This window comes from Hermetia illucens, chromosome 3 (assembly GCF_905115235.1).
Source record: "Hermetia illucens chromosome 3, iHerIll2.2.curated.20191125, whole genome shotgun sequence".
In the NCBI taxonomy this organism is placed as follows: domain Eukaryota; kingdom Metazoa; phylum Arthropoda; class Insecta; order Diptera; family Stratiomyidae; genus Hermetia; species Hermetia illucens.
Window position 1 is genome coordinate 68,310,655 of NC_051851.1, and position 19,851 is coordinate 68,330,505.

The window sequence follows — 19,851 nt, forward strand, 5'->3', positions numbered from 1 at the left end:
AAGATAAACAACAACATCCAATACCACTGGTCAACTGAAAGCAATAAATGCAAAAGAGTATACCTTTTAACCCTTTTAAAACTTTTTATATCTAGGCTCAAAAATCAAAGCCGATGACACCTATGACAGCGAAATTCACTCACAGTTGTTGGCACCCAACAAGCACTATTTCAGGTTACGAAAACTGTTCCACTCTTACTGTACAAGACAATGATTTTCACAGTCTTTATATATTTTCCGGAGACCTGGGATCTTTGCAAGACTGGTATTATTTCACACCAGAATCAAAACAATCGTCATCTGAGTAGACTGCACGTGGTGAATCGACTCCAAAGCGTGCAAAGACGCAAAAGTTTGTTGACAAGGCTATGACATCAGTATCTTTAAAAGGGAAAAATCATCAACAGCGGCTACTACATAGCGTTATTGGAGCGTTCAAGACAATGTATGGTGCCATAAATCAATGACAACGATGACAAAATTGCATGAATTGGGCTTGGAATTGCTTCCGCATTCACTATATTCTCCAGATTTTGCGCCCAGCAAAGTTTTCCAGTTCTCAGACCTCAAAAGAATGCTAGCTGGAAAGAAATTTAGCGCCGATGAAGAGTTAATCGCCGAAACTAAGACCTATTTTGAGGCTAAAGACAAATCGTACTATATGATACTATATGTAAATTTTTTTCTACGTTAGCTTACGAACTTTTCAGCCCAACTGTTATAGCAGAAAAAGAAAACCCAACAGAGAGATACTAAATTGGTACACCTCGGCGCAGGATGTCTGAAGTCTCTTCCTTATTAAGGCAAGCCTAGACCGGACATTGGCTGCTTTGCCCTTGATGATAAGTAGTCACTGCACTTTAAAAATGGAGATTTTTTCAATACCATTGCATAATAAATTACTTAATAAATAACTTAAGGCCAAAAATGAAGTTTGTAGAATTTATTTCCGTTATTGAAAAACACCGAAAATACATATTATTATTACTAGAATATCGTACTTAATATTACCTAACACATAAATAAAATCTAAATTAGCGTCTTCATGGTAGTATTTTCTTGCAATGTTATATTTTTATGGATTATCCGTATCTTAGATGAAAGATGCGCCGTTGAAACTTTAACAATAGTTTTCGTACTTTTCCATGGAGAAAAATCGAACTCTTCAAGCTCTGAACATTGAACAATTGGATTTGAAAAGGTGTTTGATTTTCTCATCACAAATACTTGTACATCTTCTAAATGATCGGAATTTGTGCACATTAATCGCGCCAGGGTCGTTTTGTAAATTTGTTTCAACTGATCTGAAATGCAAGAAAATATGTATGCATATATCTTTGTTTAGCCCTGATAAAAATGGTAAGTGCTATAGAAAAGATCAATTCATTCATGTACCTTCAGTAAATCTTTGAGGTCCTTCTGTCCTTTCATACCAATGCGAATCGCCATATTTAATTCGCCAAAACTGATCGGAAACTATACAGGCTAAGGACGGCCCAACAACAGCACCTTCCAAAGGAGGTTCACTCAGTGCACCGCAATAAAAATCAACATCTTTCGGGTCGCTAGAAAGTGCATATATTAAACATATTTGACAAATCGGAAACAAAAATCTTAAAAAATACTAACTTATAAACGTTTTTCATACTTTGCAGTGACATGTCACTGAATGCATTACTCATCGTGTCCCAGGTATCGGCATCAGGTAGTTTACAATGTTTTCGCCATTCATGATATGCTGGTAAACCGTGATCACGTCCACGCTGAATGTTCAATGATACTAAATCCAAACCGGGTTCACAGCACCTTTTGGGCGGTTTTAAGCTGACAGACCCTTCGAATAGCTTTTGAGTCAGCTCAGAGCTGAAAAACTGATCTGATTTCGCCATTGGAGTATCTGCAGCACTTTTTAGAGCAGCATCAACACCTTCATCATTCCATAGAGAATAGGGATTGAATAATATTTTGTGCAAAAGAATGTAGTCTTCGGAAGTATCATTTCGAGACGCCCGCATTAAACCCTTGAATTGAATAACTAATGTGATTAGTATTGATTCGAACTTGATTTGCATTACATATTCAAAATGATCATCCAGTTATATTATATTGTCAACCACTAGGACAAAGCTACCAAAGAACCTCAAAACTGACTGCCTGCCACTACCCAAAAAAGCAGCTGCAACGAAACATCCGCCGAGACACACTTGAATGCTTTTGAAAAATTGATTAAAATCTGTTCAATGTCTGTACATCTATCTGTCTGCCTGTCAAAACCAATTTCTTCGAAAACGGCTGAAGCACGCTACGAAATTTAATAAGAAGGTGTAGTGTATGAATTCCATAGCAAGTAGCATCATTTTCTGTTAAGTTCAAGGAAGAGCTCCCCAAACATGCGAAAAAAGTGTGTTGTTTTTACAAAATATGGACATGCGGATTATCAAAGGGCTCAATTATTACTTCTGGAAACTGATGATGTGTTTGTTATTAAGTGCAGCGTGAGTGATTAAGGCCTAAAACGTGTGTCCAACACAGTGAAAGAGGTGTCCTTAGCAGAACCTAATCAACCGAAAACACTGAAAATTCCCAATCAAGCACGAACATATTGTATTAGAAATCTATAAAAAATAAAGAAAAATAAAGTTAAAGTCATATTAGAAGATTGGAGATTCAACCCGTGAAATAATATCGGCGTCCATCTCGATGTGTTATCAACATCATAATCTAAAGAAAGTTTCCTGACAGTCTCTTGCCACCAGGCCCGTAGAGAAAAAATCCGGGCCCGGGGTGAAAATCATACGGAAAAATGGGGCCCAGGGTGAAAGTTATACGAGCCTGGGTGAGACATTTCACCGATAATATCCCTTCTTTCGACAGAAATTTCTACTCCGGATCCCTCTTTCCACCCCCTCTCTACAGCCTGCTTGCCAGCGACATCAATCGGACATACCATATGTGCATTTTGCAGAGCCTCCGTCCATAGAACCTGAATGGAAATCGTGGATACTCGGGAAAATTATCACGTAAGTTGAAAAGATAAATTTGAGTTTTTATATAAATGTAAATATATAATTTCTCATTTTGGTTTTATTTTCCTCAATTACTTTAACTCATTTTTGTATTTGGCCACTCAGTTTTTTTCTTTTTTTTTTGTGATATAGCTTGGTCAATGGTTCCTTGGCATTTCGATAAAATGAGCTTGAGATTAAGAATGAAGAAAGATTTAAATATTAAAAAAATCTCCCTTGGTCTAAGCTCACGTCATTTTTTGGGAACCGTAGGTTTTTTCTTTCTTATTTCAACTATTTTTATTTGGAACATGAACATTGCCCTTGAAATCCGTGTCACTGTTCTCCCAAGCACACACAACTTCGGGAATACCGTATAATCAGTGACATTCACTTTTCCGACACTGTTGCAATCTGCTGGAAATTAGTACTGAAGGTGCCATCGGTTTCTCAGACAAACCAAGTAGTCCTCTTTTATTCAGGCTTCCTTAAATTTAGGTCTACAGTCACCTTGCATCTCTCTGCGCCTATGTGACTAAAATATCGTCCCAGGAATTCCGACAGGTATCATGAAGTTTTACTCCGTTTAGTCGAAAAGCATTTCTTTAGAAAAATTTATTGAATTATGATTTAGGAAGTTATGCCGTCGAAAAAAATAAGCATGTTTTGGACTACTTTTGAGCATGAAAATGGAGTAAATCAAAATTCCGAAAAAGATCCTTAATTGTATGTGATAAACTGTATAAATTACTTTTTCTTTCAAAATGACGCAAAAGAAAAGAATCAACGAAATCCTCAATTGGAGGATCCAAGTTTCACATCTGATTTGATATGCTCGAAATTGTAGACTGGACATCTTGTTGTACTCGGGATTTATATATGTAAATCCTGCTACTAGTATCAGATGTGATACGCATATTGGAGGTAGCAATTAAAATTATCAGTATGGTGACTACATTCTTTTGTACCATATCTTCTTTAGGAGTATTATAACAGCCGCGGTAAAAATGGAACAATGGAAATATCAGTAAACTTCTTATCGACGAAAACTAGATTTAGGTCAGGTTCTTTCCAGTTTTTTTAAATATTTAATAATTCTTCTGAAAAATTCATGCCTGAAATAGCGGAGTATTCAAATACTAATTGATTCCACCACTAAAAAGTAAATTGGTTACTCAGTCTACAGGAAACAACTTGAAAAGGTTCCGGCAAAGTTTTTACATTCTACTTCTCATATATTTGTTTTCAACTACTAATTACTGCGATTACCTCCAGTTGCAGTCCCTTCTTGAGGTAAAATGAGGTATTCACACCCCCTAGAAGGCAGAAAGAAAATAACTTGACTACAGATGGTTCGAATGTCTATAAGAAGTTCCAAAATCATCTGGCAAAGTATTCACACCCCGTTCTAGAATATTCAGCGAGTTACTAAAAGGCCTGAGGCTCGTCCTGAAAGTTTGAGCAGTCAAATAATATATTATAGCGGTCATCCAGTACACCATGTGCTTGGAAACTTCCCAGTCAACCAAAAAATTAAAGCTACAATTATCAGTTTTTAGAAACATAACATACGGAGAAGGATACCTTCCTCGAGACGGTGGAACAAACATTCGTAGTTTGCCCCAGGTATGATACCAAAATCATACTTAGATATATTAACATAGCAAGCAATTAAAGTCGGAGCCAGTATTCAGGCGATACGTAGGGTGACGAAACATAAAATTACCAATGACATTGACAACGGTCGTTAGAAGTATTTGACGGCGAACAAATGTTACCATCACCATGGAAGACACGATCAGAGTCATAGAAAGCCAAGAACCAAAATTATAACCGCATATTTGAATATTGATTCCGCTAACTATACCAAGCGGTTCATCATGCTTAAGTTCTCGGGCAACGAATCGGCCTGGTTACTGTCAACTTATAAAGGGAGATGCCACGCAGTATAGCGATTATAGAAGTACCATATTGTAAGATATTGTCCGCTATCTGCTGGATATCCCCATATACTCAGAATATCATCGACTCATACCAAAGAGACTCCACTTCAAGCAAATCAGCAACAGATCAAATTTTCTCTCTGAGACAAGCGATGAATAAAATCGTTGAAATATGGCCATCAATTGCACCATTTTTTTATCGATTTCAAGGCCGCCTCTGATAGTATAGTCAGGGTAAAACTTTATCCCGACACAACTAATAAAGATCACTAGGCGACCCTGACTACTCTCGATCACAACGATCTAAGAAAAGCGGCTGGTCTTTCATTCATCCTTTTTAGCCTGGCCTTGAAAGTAATACTGGCCTATGCTGACGACATCGACATCATGGGAAGAACATCTCCAGATGTACAAACTGCCTTCATCCAGGTCGGGCAGGCTACGCAAAATCTAGGACTCCACATTAACAAAAGCAAAACGAAATGCATAATGACAGCTCCAGCAAAACCTAAAAACAACAACAATACTGGTAAATTAAAAGCAATAAAGATAAGAGGGTACAACTTAGAAACTATCGAAAGTTGCCCTATCTTAGGTCGAAAATCACAACGGATAAGGGCTTTAATGACCAAATCCTCGGTTCTGGCAGCCAACAGAGCCTATTTTGAATTACAAAAAGTGCTCCGCTTCAAACTTCTCACCATAAGGTCAACTCTCTTAATGTAAAAATTAATGATCTTGCCAGTCCTCATGTATTCCTCGGAGATTTGGGTTATTAGCAAGAAAAATTGCGAACTCTTAGCCGCGTTTGAGAGAAGAATCGTTCCAAGAATTTCTGAACCCTTACAGTAGGATGGACGATTCCGTAATTTATAAAACTATTAAATTTATAAGCGATACCACGACCGTTCGTTGGGGAAAATCGAGTTCAATGAACTGCAGTGGGTGATTCATTTAACCCGCATGGACGAAAAAGAAGACATAGCGGACCTTAAGGTAGAGCGATGATGTAAGTCAAGACGTCAAACAGCTGTTAAGTATATCGAATTTGTAGACCTTGCCGCAACACCGAGGGGTATGGAGTTCCTTACTAAGGCAGACCTCGACCAGACATCAGTTGTTACGCCGCTGTGATTATGAAAATGTTAAACCAGTAGCAAAAGATCCAATTAGTTTTGAGGAGCTAAAGTAAAAGCAAATCATGAATGAAATAACAGTGAACTTATTGGATGTGATGGCATAATGGGACTGCGTACGTGCATAAAGGTGATATATCATAGATCAATGGAAGCAGTGTGTGCGATTCGGTCTTGTTGCAAAAGTCTATTCGCATAACTGGAGCTTTAGAAGAACCTGGTTTTTACATAACAATAACCAGTCTGAGTGCGGCGCATGTGGATGAAGTGACCAGCATTTTGAAAAACTATGCGAAAAGTACTAAGGCTATTTTAATGATTTTCGTGACATCTAAATATGAAGCCTTTCCGCTAAGAGACCCCGGGCTAATTACTAATTCAAACGACTCCCACACGAGAAAATTTTTCTGTGAAACAAAACCTTATTACAATCGATTCAAAGTCGGTCTGTTTGCTACATGCCATTTACTCGTACATTTAAACCGATTATTATGAAATTTGTAGTGACCGCGGCTGCGCGACGGGAGCGGAATCTCATTCGGCTCTTTCTTAATTAATTTGCTTAAACAATGCATTTAATAGTGTGCAATTGCCTTAATGTTCGCCGCAGATTGCACATTATTGAATGCATTCGGGCGAATTGATCTTGACAAGAGGCGAATGATTTGCCGCATCCGTAGGCGCATGCGCATGTTGCCGCAACCTTGCCTAGGAGTGAGAAAGGCTATGTAGCGGGAAGTGAAGCGGTGCAGTGAAAAAGAACGGGGAGTTGTGGTTGGGCTTTGTTTGAAGACAGAAGAAAAGAAGGTTTTGGATCGAGAGAAGGAAAAGAAGAGGTTCTTGTGGAAGCAGATGAAGCTGTGCGGAAGTGAAGAAGAGAGTTGTGGTTGAGCTTTGTTTGAAGGCGGAAGAAAATAACAAGTTCTGGATCGAGAGAAGTAAAAGAAGAGGTTCTTGTGGAAGCAGATGAAGCTGTGCGGAAGTGAAGAAGGGAGTTGTGGTTGAGCTTTGTTTGAAGGCGGAAAAAAATAACAAGTTCTGGATCGAGGGAAGTAAAAGACGAGGTTCTTGCGGAAGTAGATGAAGCTGTGCGGAGGTGAAGAAGAGAGTTGTGGTTGAGCTTTGTTTGAAGACGGAAGAAAAAGAAGAGTTTCTTGTGGAATCAGCAGAAGAAAACATTGCTCTGCTTTGTTGTGACGGGATTGACGGTTCTGCTAGAATTTACGCAATACGCCTGCGGAACGCCAAGTGATTCATACTGGGTCCACTATGGAATCATCCAATTAGCGTAACTTACATTGTTAATGATAAATTAATTTTTTTTTATATATTTGTGTTCCTTATCATATTATTTTTAGAATTTCTTATATCAGCATCAATCCGAGCTCGGAGTGACGTCCTGAGTGAGTTATTGTTTTTATTTTTTTTTATTTTATTTTCTATTTATTTTCTTTTTTTTAGTTATTTTCTTTGACTTATTTGAATTCGATCTATTGTTTACTTTTTTTTTATTCTCATCTTTTTGTTTTAACTTGTTATGAAATTGGATGAAATGTTGAATAATGATGCGTAGATAACCTAACCGTAGTTTGAGGACTTCCTCCCTTTCGTTCCTCCTTACTCCCGCGGAATTTCTAAAAATTCCTCAAAGCGAATAACTGGCCTGAGGATATCGAGGAAGGGTGGGAACCTCAGAGGCCGCGCCTCATACAACATCTGAGGCGGAAGAGACAGCAATTGAGACGGTGATCCGTCGTGAATCTTCCCCTCCTTGATCGCGGCACTCGGGTCCAGAGACTTACGGCTCCACGCGCGCGGTCGAGCCGGTTTTTTTTCTCTTTTCTATTTTCCAATTTAGTTCGCGTTCTGTTTTTCATTCATGCACTGAAGCAGGCGGCTAGTAGTCGCGGAAGTATGCATATTTGCGAATTAATAAAAAAAAATATTTAGTAAAGTAAAAGGAAACTGTTTTGCATTTTCTATTTATATCACCAAAACTTTCATCAAGCGCTCTAAACGCAAATTTTGTTAAAACCTTAGATAAAAAAAATTCTTCCATACATTCACTATGCGAATATTCATATCTACTAGCAGCAAGCGTTACGTAATCAGCGTGTCAAACAAAGCATAGGTAGAAGTCGAAAAGACTCGTCCGCCGGCTAGAATTTGTATGATGAAAGTAAATCATTGTGCATGTTCACCATCCTGCGCATCTCACTGCGATTTTGTGGAAGTATGTTATTTCGTTTTTGAAATAATAATTTCCGTTTCCGAGTATATCGAGTGTAACAGACAGATTTTGTTCCACACAAAACCTTAATACTGCCCAATTTTAAAGTTCAATTGAATTTGTAGTGTCATTGAAACGCATAACTAAAGAACACCACGCGATCGTGTCGTATGTTAGTCGATAAAATACTGGACCTATCATATTAGTGTTGTGTGTTGCAAAATTGCTGGTTTGTACCCGACGAATTTGTAAGTGAATATGTTTGCTATAATTCTTAATTACATATTTTAACTCTCATCATAGATTCCCGGAGAGTTCACTTCGAACAATAAACTTCAAGGAGATCCATTCCACAATGTCCAAACTATCACTTGTCACTTTCGCCGTTGATATTTAAAGCCAAGTTGATTTCAGAACCTGAACTAAGTAAAATATTCTGGGAAGTTTCGATCTCTTGGATGGGTTCTGAAAATGAGGCCTGTTACACTTTTTGATGATCATATTTTGCGCCCGTACTCCTAACTAAGTAAAATATTCTGGGAAGTTTCGATCTCTTGGATGGGTTCTGAAAATGAGGCCTGTTACACTTTTTGATGATCATATTTTGCGCCCGTACTCCCCAATGTTTCACTCGATACCACATATGGAACCAGTTTCGAAAAGTACTATTTGAGCCCTTTAATTTGATACCCCACATGACCACATTTTATGAAAAAAAATTATGCAACCTCCATTCACATGTATGTGGAGCCCCCCCCCCCCCTCCCTTAAACTTAACACAAAATGGCTCCAGTTGCTACATGTAAAGGGAACAACAGATCACATGCTCTTACCAATTTTCGTGACAATCGGTCTAGCCGTTTCTGAGTAAATTGGGTGTGACAGACAGACATCGACTCGATTCTGATAAAGTTTTGTTTCATACAAAACCTTAAAAATACCGATTTTGAAAACCTCCTGATGTGGTTTCCTCCTAAAGTAGTTCTAAGCAACGCAGACTAAAGCAATACACCCCCGTCTCCCACATGAGGAAAACTACCTCATTTATTAGAAAACCTAAGAGAAGTCTTAGAAGAGGTCGTTAATTCAAACCTCTCCAAAAAGCAAGTGATTACTTCAGTGACATCAAATGTGACTCGAAAAGTGAGGATCGCAAAGAGAAGATCGCATGGATAGTGGTGAATTGGGACAAGCCACAAGTTTCGCTTTGTCTAAAAACAATACAGTAATTCACAGATCAAATGATATACTTACCGGTAAAAGTGTATGTGCAAATCGAAAAGCTGAAGCTGCGAAACCATTAGCAATCGAAGGGTTTATATGTTCCTGATAAAGATCTCCTCCCTTCGAAGACTTAGGTGAAAGACCTCTAGCCTTTGCTATTTCATTTCCCAGAATTATAGGAAGAAATTCGTTATAAGTTATATGCTGCATCTGTGCCCCTAAAATTTTTCTCGCCTCTTGGAATAGTTTTTCATCAGTCCAATGGGGATTTAGAGCATTTAAATTTGATGCTAAGTAATTATGATGCCGTGCGAGCAACAGATGCATGGAAGTCAAATGAAGATTCTCATTAGCTCTAGCATCACCAGCTTCGAAACAATATTTTCCCTGGGCATTCATCTCAACTTCATTACAGCCATCGTTCGGATCCGTTGAAATCGGTAAAAGCGTACGATTATCTGGTGTTACAAACATTCTGAGTAAACCTCCGTTCATTTCTCGTAGGGCTCTCTGCCGTTCTTCATTGCTCCCGTATATTACCGAACCATCAATAAAACTAGTCACTTGGTTTAACTGCTGTCGGGGTCCATACTTCCCAGTTGGTGCTGCAGCAGATCTAACGAAGTTCATGCATGTCATATTATTATTATCATACTGGGGATCGCCTGTTCCTAAAGGTACTGGAAAGCATTCTGGATGCAGATGCTCTTTTTCGACACAACAGTCAATAGGAGCACCATCTGCCCCTTGAGTCAATGCCGTAGCAGTTATATCATGGTCCAAAAACTGCCCCCATACTGCTAGCATAACTGTGAAGTTCGGATCCGTGCTATATGAAGGACGATGTACTTCAAGAGATACTTGACGAGCTGAGGGTAAACTTCTGTTTGAATGTGATTCTCGAGGGGCGGATACACCATCTGCATAATCAGGCTGGAGGATCCTATCAGAAAAAGTTCAACAAACAAGTTTTATAAACAAAAAATAATCAAGGAATATTCACCTTCTAAATGGTTGCATAGCAGTACCCCACGTCATAGCGTGCTTTCTATTATTACAAGTACCATTTGCAGCCCTATACCGCGTAAATTTCTTACAATTAACAGATGGATTAGTATCCAACAATATTATTTCCGGGCCTTCTCCAACATTACTTCTCTCGTTCTTTTTTGTATAGTTGAGTTTCTTTGCCAAATAATGTGTAGCTTGTGACTCGACGTATCCTCTTTTAGCAAATTTTCTTGCTTCGGCTGAAGTACCAATCGCCCTTTGGTGACGATATGATGGGCTATTTACAGGAACTGAATTTATATTCTCTTCCATTAGTTCTCTATCTCCGAGCATTTTCCTTCCGTATCTTTCTGATTCAACCAGAAGCGTCATCAAAGGATTCGGTAAGCCCCAGTTTGTTATTGGTTCATCTTCAAGTGGGTAATCCTCAGATAGTAGTAACTCTGTCAGTTGTGAATCATTTAAGGGCACAACTGGAAGTTTTACGGCTATCTGTGATCCAGGGTCATTGACTTTTGGTAATTCTTCTTGTTCTGAAGCTGTATAAATAACGGCCAGTATAATAGCCAAAACTACGATTAAGCTGAAATAAATATGCAGTGGGAGAAATGAAGTTGCTTTTATGTTCCAAGGAATAACTGGAAAAATAAAGATACTGACGAGAACAAAAAGCACATGCAACATTGAAATTGGCGAATTTGTCGTCTTCTACTACGTGGTGATACTCCTGGAAAGACGTATGCCGGTCCCGCAGGTCGCTGTGCTGTTAATGGCGTCCGTTCCGTTGATGCCATTTCAAGGCTACAATGAAAAGTGTTCATTCAATAAATGATTTTCAATTAAAAATTTTTGTCTAAAACTGAATAACTTAAGCACACTTGAAACCGTTACAGCAAAAGTAGAGAACTAAATATCCTTTTGAATAAATTGCTTCTATCAGTAACAAGAACAATTCATTACGTATGACCCCTTCCCGTTATTATTACTAGCACACAGATATGAGATATAGACTAAGTGATAATCACTTTTAACTCCTCATCTTAATCCATAATTTACTAAACTTTCGCCTGCTATTCAACTGCCACAGCGTATTTGATCAGTAGTTCAGTGAAGGTCAATTACACGATCATCCTACCACTAGTCAAAAACAACGCTGTAAATCCACCCTGTAGTCCGAGCAAAATAGCTAAAACTTTCAGCGCATACTTTACGGTTGAAATCTTTGTATTTGGACTCTACTTCGGCCCTTCTGAAATCTTCTTCATTGAGAAAAGTACGTGTGACAGACAGACAGAGTACGTGTAACAGACAGATATTGAACTGATTTTAATAGGGTTTTGTTTTAAAAACAAATCCCTAAAAAAGTATAATACACCTATAACGTCAACTGTTTCTGATACGCTAAAAGTGAGGTTAGTTGAAATAATAATTGACATGCACATGGAAAACTAGACGTGGTGGATAATACATATTTTTAGAAGTTTTCATCTATGACTCATAACCTATTTATTCCAACTATCATTTAAGCGGGTATCAAAATCGTCCAACGCAGTATAATTTCCCAAAATAGAGGTACGCTACAAGACCCGCCAACGACGACGCGACAAAATGCCCCGATTTGCAAATGTATTGCGGAAACTTATCCGTACACATGATCGGCGCTAATAAAGGACAAACCATAACATTCGTCAAATCGTATTGGTAAGAGAGAGATGAAGAGAATATGTCAGCCATGGCACTAATGGGTGCTCACCCATCTAGCCAAAAGTAGTGTTTCACGTATTCAATTATACATAGGCGGAAACGTGCCAATCTCACCAACACATTGGCAAGTCCGGCGGCATGTCAAGCCCAGCTGATCCAGTTTTCGTTATATCTCGCTCTTGCTCAAGGGCAGAGCAATTTAAAATCGTGCGTACTCGTACTGATTTCCTTTCTTAAAGGGCAAGGGTGTGGTAGCTGTCTAGTATCTACGACCAACTCAATTGTTGTTGCACCGTTGATTATGATTATTATATGAGAGGATAAAAGGGTGTTATTTAGTCACTCAACATTTTCAACGAACAATGGGATTGTTTATTACATTCATAGGTATCCTCCACAATGATATCGATGTATCATTGGATCATCTGAAACACCAAAATCAAAATCCATTCGTTAAAGGAGAAGTTTTTCGAAATATCCCCGGGAGAATTTTTTAGTCAATTTTTTAACTTTCCGTAGCACTTGGAAGCGAGAAACTCAATTTTTGCTAAAAAAATCCGCTAACTTAAGCAAATTTAAAATTAATTAATATTAAAAAAAAACAAAAAAGCTCTCAGAGGTGCTTTCAAAATTTCAAAACGATTGGCACAGTCGATTTTGAGTTAATGAGAACACGGCCTTCAAAAATAGCAATTTTAAACAAGTCGGGAAACCGGAAGCTGGACGCTTCAGGTACGAAAGATTTTGTGTATTTCTTAGTATGTAGCACGTAATATATCCATATATTATGTGAGAGTATCCACTTTCGGGTGATATTGACTATGAAGTCTTCAATTTTCAAAGAAGCAACAAATTTGAGGTATTATAACTTTGTTAGTAATAGTGCGATTTCCACCAAACTTGGTAAGATCATGCTCTATATTATAACCTATATCACTACAAAATTTCATGGTACTAGGATGAACTTAAGGGGAGTTTCTAACCAATTACAAAAAATTGTAGTAATATACTATTATTAACTTTATTTAAACAGATATCGGCATGGAAGGTATTTCGGAGCCCAGGCACTATATAGTGGCAACCTACTGATTTTTTTCAGATTTTTCGGTTTGGTAGTTTCTGAGAATGGCCCCCTTAAAGAAATGATCACTTTCAACCCCCCGCGCTCCCCACCCTTCCAACGAATGTCAAAACTAAGATCGGTTTTGAAAAGTACTAATCGAGACCTTTAATTTGATACCCCACATGACTATATTTGATGAAAAAAAATTTTACACCCCCTTTCCATGCCCCTTAAATTCGACGTAAAAGGATGTAATTCACTGTATGCGTGAGCGTTCACAGTTCCCACCTTTCTACCAAATTTGGTGTCAATCGCTATAACCGTCTCCGAGAAAAATGCGTGTGACGGACAGACAGACAGACGGACAGACAGACAGACAGACAGTAAACCGATTTTAATAAGGTTTTGTGTTTACACAAAACCTTAAAAAGCGATTTAAAGTTTCGTCCACTAAAAGACTCGACCTACAGCAAGAGGCGTTCATATACTCATAACTTCATTAATTTTACTCCAATTGACTTGAAATTTTGACAGAACATTCTTGAGATATTATGTGTTCACAAAAATGCAAAGATAAAAACCATGACCATGGCTACTATGATAAGAGCAAGGAGCAGAATCCAGCCGACTCGCGTCGTTAGAGCTAGCCCGTAGCAGGCACGAAGGAAAGCAGTTCTCCGGTTCTGCAACTACAGACTTTTTTGAGGTCCCTAAAGAATTGTTTACCTAGTGTCCGTAGCCTAGCTCTAGCTAAAGCTGGGCAATCACAAAGGAAATGCCTGAAATCTGAGTGTAATAATAAAAACTTGTTTTTCCTATTAGCTTCGCTTCCTATTTATTGGTCTTGCAATAAGTCAAGACAAATAAGTCCCTTAAATATAATTAAAAATTTCTTCTTTTTCACGATTTAGATATAAGTCTTTTAAAAACTAATTTAGCAATATAATTAATTAGAATAGTATTATAGATTCAGATTAGTATAAAAATAGTTAATAAACCCACTGATGAGCAGACTTGTTACCACTGATGAAGGAAACAAATGGTTCCCGAAACATCGGTATTTGCAAGGCCAATAAATTAACACTACCGAAAAGGAAAAACAAGTTTTTATTATATCAAAGGGCCTGAGAGTTTTTCCTTCTTCTCCGTAGTTTCGGCGGTGCGAATTGGATTTATAAGCCAGTGCCCCGTGCAGACCGTCATAATCTTGTATGCATTTGCAAGCGTTCGAGTTTTGTTATTGGCGGAACAAATCCTTCTCGACTTGGTGCAGGTGGTGAGCCTTCGCGATTTGAGGTTCACGGAAGCTAAGTAGTGCGACTAGATTCCACCTTTAACAATCGGAAGCGAGACACAGATTGTGCCCACCCGGCCAATCCGTCAGCCCCAGATTTAATATGGAGGTCTAGAGGACTAGGTGCAGGAGGGTATTTACCTAGCAAGACTGCAGAGTCCCGATAGCAACTGCAAACGCGCTGTTTTTTTTAGTCCTATTAAGCAGTGGAATCAAACGTTAGAATGGAACGTACCACGGCCGTGTGCATCCAAAGAACGATCCTCTTACAAGAATAGGAGGCTATACAGGCCTTTTTAACCCTAAGTTCTATATTCAATCTCGAATTAGCTTCGTATCTAGGATTGTAACCAGATACTTCACATTTGAAGAAAAAAACAATCTTTGTTCGTTTAGCCACGGGAGGTGGAATTCGGGTAGATTTGTCTTGGTTTTGAATAGCATCAGCTCCGTTTTGGTTAGATTTATACGGAGTCCTCATTGTGCAGCCTGCAGGCACACCTTTCCTAGCGCTCCTTCCTCGATTCCATTCATAACGGAAGGAAACATCCCTGAGACCAATTTCACCAAGTCGTCGGCGTACCCCGCCCCCGTTCAATACGCGCATCACGCGTCCATCACTATCAACCAGAACATCAGAGAGATGGCGGCACCCCGCATGCCACTGCTGGCGGCTCTGGTCAAGTGGCTTCCTCCCAGATCAGATTAGATTATTCTAATTCTTATCATTGACATTATCCAATGCGTCAAATACTCCTTCAATCCCATACTGGTTAAGGTTCCGTTGATGGCGTTAGTGCAAACACATATGACTGGAGCAATTATTGAAACCACAAGAAGGTGACTCTCGTATGAATGGGGGTTTCAGTTCACATTCTCCCATTTTCGGCTTCAATTAGCCCACTCCCAAAAAAGTCAACATTTTCTGCTATAAGCAAATAATTCAACCACTGCTCTCCTTCAGTTTCAAATTTCGACCGATTTCTTTCTTGGACAGGTAGATAGTCTTTGTCCGGGACAATTCTGGTTGCACATAGTTGAAAATTCAATTGCACACTGTTTTGCAGATTAATAGACTATTTTCAAATCACATATGAAAGAAGAAGCTTTTCAACAAAGTGTAGTCCGATTCCACTCCATTATAAATGTCCATGCACCAAAAAAATTAAGAAATGTCCTTATAAAATAATTGTAAGATGATGCTACATTATATAACAATAACAATAATCGTTGGCGCAACAATCCAACTGGATCAGAGCCCTAAAGTGTGTTGGAACACTTCATTCGAGACCGTAACGGTACAATACAGGATTACAGTACCCTGTAGGAGGCAATGTGATCAGCATTGAGCTCACCCGTATTTATTACCCTGATTTGACCCAGGTACTCATTCACAGCTGAGTTGACTGGTATCCGGCATTAAATAACGATACAAATACCACTGCCACCAATTAGACACCTTACGTAAGACAGCCTTGTGCTCTAACCACTGAGCTATCTTAACGAACTCTAGCAAACTAATTAGCACCTTAGAAGAAAGCGTATGAGCAAAATGTATGTCACAGAGAAACAGACATACAGACAGCATATTGACGGACCCTACTTTCTTGTTTAAAATTACATATCTAGGGATGATTCCCCCAGCAAGACGATGATTCCCCCAAGGAGTACGTTATCCCCGCTGGTGTCCAGTAGGCCCACTATTCTGGAAGATCATTTACAATGATACATTTGGAGGATACTGGCTTCTACTCATGTGAAGCAATCAATACTATAAGCGGTGCTCATCACAGAACGCCTTATGAAATCAAAGTAGAAGCCGTATCACTTCCTCCCAACCAGCCAGCAAATACTTGGGAGTAGCTCTGAGAATGTGTTTTGCCTTCAACACCGTCTAACCACATTCGACATCTTGGGATACCTTATGGCAAACATATATATGTTAATATAAAGTAAATTTCTCTTATATGGCAGACTTTCTTCGTCTTCGCCGAAACGGAAATTGCGATAAACAGACGGCCTCGTTCAAAAAAGGTCGGTTCACATACAGGCTGATCCCTACCATCTAGTAGTGGTTGGAGAGATCAATTATAATATCACCCACTTTCTCACAGAGCAGTAAAGACACCGCCAGTATCTCTTCAGGTTTAAATTAGACTCTTCATCTAATTGTCTAAACTGTGATGGAATCCAAGAGGCCGTACAGCACGTATTCCTCCATTATACGAGTGCCGGTACGAAAAAATTTGGCGCAGAAAATACTAGCGCATCGCGAACGGAAGACATAAAACTTACCTGGAGTGAGCTAACTCCGCCCGCCGGTATAATACCTTGTAGTGATTCCATAGGGTAGGAGCTATTCGAGGTGTATAATGAGTAGAAATTCCACGAACTGGCGTGGTTGTTCACTTCCTTTTTAAAAAATAAAAAAAGCGAACAAACCCATGAACACACAATCAACCCATTTTTAACAAGCTTTGTTTCACACAAAACCATAAGAACGACACAAACCGGCCTATGAACATTTGCCAACAAGTCGGGAAACCGGAAGCTGGACGCTTCAGCTGTGGTTTTGTGTACTCCTTTTATACATACATTTGAGTGTACATATGTCGCATTAGTACGTAGCACGTTATATAGACATATATTATGTGAAAATATCCACATTCAAGTGATATTGACATTGAAAGTCTTAAATTTGAAAACAAGCGGCAATTTTGATCTATTATAACTTCGTGGTGCTAGGATGAACATAAGGGGGGTTTTACAGTCAATTACTAAAAACTATAGTAATATACTATTATTGACTTTATTTGAAAGGATATTGGTATGGGAGGTATTTCGGAGCCTTGATTTTTTTTCAAATTTTTCGGTTGAGTAGTTTCTGAGAATGGGCCCGTTAAAGATATGATCATTTTCGACCCCCGCACTCCCCACCATTCCAACAAATGTGAAAACAAAAATTTGCATCCCCCTTTTGCATGTATGGGAACACAAAACCTTTAAAAAAGATAGATTAAAGAAGATGGCCATGCTATACCATGGGAACAGGCATAAGCTATATTATTCTACAAATAATTGAGAAGGGTACTGGAGTAATTTCATAAGACTTCTACAGTTATCAGATAACTAAGGGACTCTTTAGGCGTTAAGATTGTTGCACCCAAAACTTACGAATTTTTTAATTCAGGTATCCAAGATTACGGTAGTCAGGTATGTTGTCCGATTCGATGTAGTGAAAAGTACTTAAACACACTTTATTGGTCCAAACGAAACTATTCTATTTATTTGCTAACAGTGAACACTTTTACACACTCAAAACATTTCAAAAAATTCAACTGACACCTGAATCGTTTGTTTCTTCTTTCTATGGTAACAAAATTATATTCCGATGCTTCCGCGAGCTCGATTCAATTAAAACTAAGTCTAAGAAATAACTTCTTACTCCCCATAACGTTTGAACATATGTAAATGGAAATTGTCCACCTGATACATATGATACCTGAACTAATTCCTCATTACTTCAGCCATCCTCCGCGGAGAAAGAAAATCCGTATCAATTTCACTACTGTGTGCCGTCCGCTGTAATTGTAGTTTTTCCATGGGATTTGAATTGTTAATTTCGTGAGCATTAAGAACAATTTGTTCTTTTAAAAGCTCAGCTTTTTAATATAAAACCAGAAATTTCTATTATGCTTTGCATACGCTTCATTGCAATATACCGGTATTCATACAAATATTTTATTGAGATACTATAAACTCTTGTTTAATGCAATCTGCACTAAGAGATCTATTGTATCTGCAGTTGTATGGCTTCATTTGCGCTGGCAGGAGTATCAAATTTCAGAGTAGTTACTCGTATATTCTAGTGCGCAATGTCTATTTATTTGTGAATAACCGTAAAAATTGTCTTAGAGGAAATTGTCAATCGACTTGGAAGTGTAGTGAATATACATTTCCTGCGAAAATGCGGCAGATTAATCATTGAATACTACAGAAGAGAAATCAATACTATTGGCAGATATGTCACTGACATTTTGCAACAACTTCGCATGAAGCTAACAACCAGTTGCACATATGTATCTTTTATTATATGTATATTAAACGCGACCGCTAGAGCAGTGTTGGGCATATTTGGTTTCGTAAGTACGAATAAACTCACAGGATGATTTTCTATGAATATGAATATATTCGTATTCGAATAAGTCAATATGTTCGTGTTCACACAGGTGAATACGGATACGGCTGAATTCTTACCCAGTAGGACAAGTAATGCTAGTAGAATTAAGTCAGTAATCATTCTTGGTAAGCCACTGTGAATCCTTTTCACATCGCAGAATCAATTATTTAACATGGGGATGTCATAAGTGGTTTTCGTACCAGCTCCATTTAGCACTACTGGGGAAGTGGTTCCGTAATCAGTGACTTGGAGATGGTGGCGTAGTTGAAGATGTAGAAATCGGTCATAGAATCAATACCAAGGGAGTATTATTGCATGAATAACCACAGCATCAATTCCCAAATTGATGGAAAAGAATCGATGTTAGAATTGGAGTAAATGGAGGAGCGTTCTCGGTGATATGGGACCAAGATTAGTCTGAATCGAAGTCGATGGCAAAGGACCAAAATGGCCGGCCGAAACATCGGTGGATTGATACCCTGGATGGTGATTTGAAAGCCTCACAACTGCTTTCAGATCAGACCTTTGACAGAGTTAACATAAATGACGTAACCGATCAAGGCCAGCTGATCCAATTTCTGAATGGGATAAAGGCTGAAAAAAGGAGAAGGGGAAGGTGAAAATGATTGGCACGTAAAGCATTCAATATTCGAGTTAGTAGGAGGAGAGTCAAATACGATACTTGGTGGTGGCAGTATTTGTCTGTCGTCTTCAGTTGGCGGGACCTCCAACTCGTCGATGTTCTGGTTATTCAGTAGCTCATCAAAGTACTCAACCCATCGCTCCAATATGCCCATTCTGTGGGAAATCAGATTTCCCTCTTTGCCTCGGCAGGATGAACATCGAGGCGTATAAGGCTTCATGCTGCTGACTTGTTGGTAAAACTTCCGCGCCTGGTGTGGTTGCTCCCTGAATTTTCGAGTTCACAGACCTGCTGGTTCTCCCAGGCTTCCTTTTTCCGTCTTCCGTCTGTCGCTTCTCCGCTCGACGAAGTTCGTGATAAGTCTCTGCGCGTGCCCACGTTCTTTGAAAATGCAACATTACTCGGCATGCAGCATTCT

The 19,851-nt window shown here is 38.8% G+C and overlaps 1 protein-coding gene across 1 annotated transcript; it reads right to left on the reverse strand.

The window, feature by feature from the left end:
• Positions 1-917: 917 nt before the first annotated feature.
• LOC119652902 (peroxidase) lies at positions 918-18,264 on the reverse strand. Its single transcript, XM_038057278.1, has 7 exons — positions 17,785-18,264; positions 11,210-11,350; positions 10,542-11,132; positions 9,569-10,481; positions 1,630-2,021; positions 1,396-1,565; positions 918-1,304 (listed from the first exon to the last, which is right to left on the reverse strand). The coding sequence occupies exons 2-7, from the start codon at positions 11,341-11,343 to the stop codon at positions 1,030-1,032; spliced, it is 2,475 nt and encodes an 824-aa protein (XP_037913206.1). The 5' UTR covers positions 11,344-11,350; positions 17,785-18,264; the 3' UTR covers positions 918-1,029.
• Between the last annotated feature and the right edge of the window lie 1,587 nt (positions 18,265-19,851).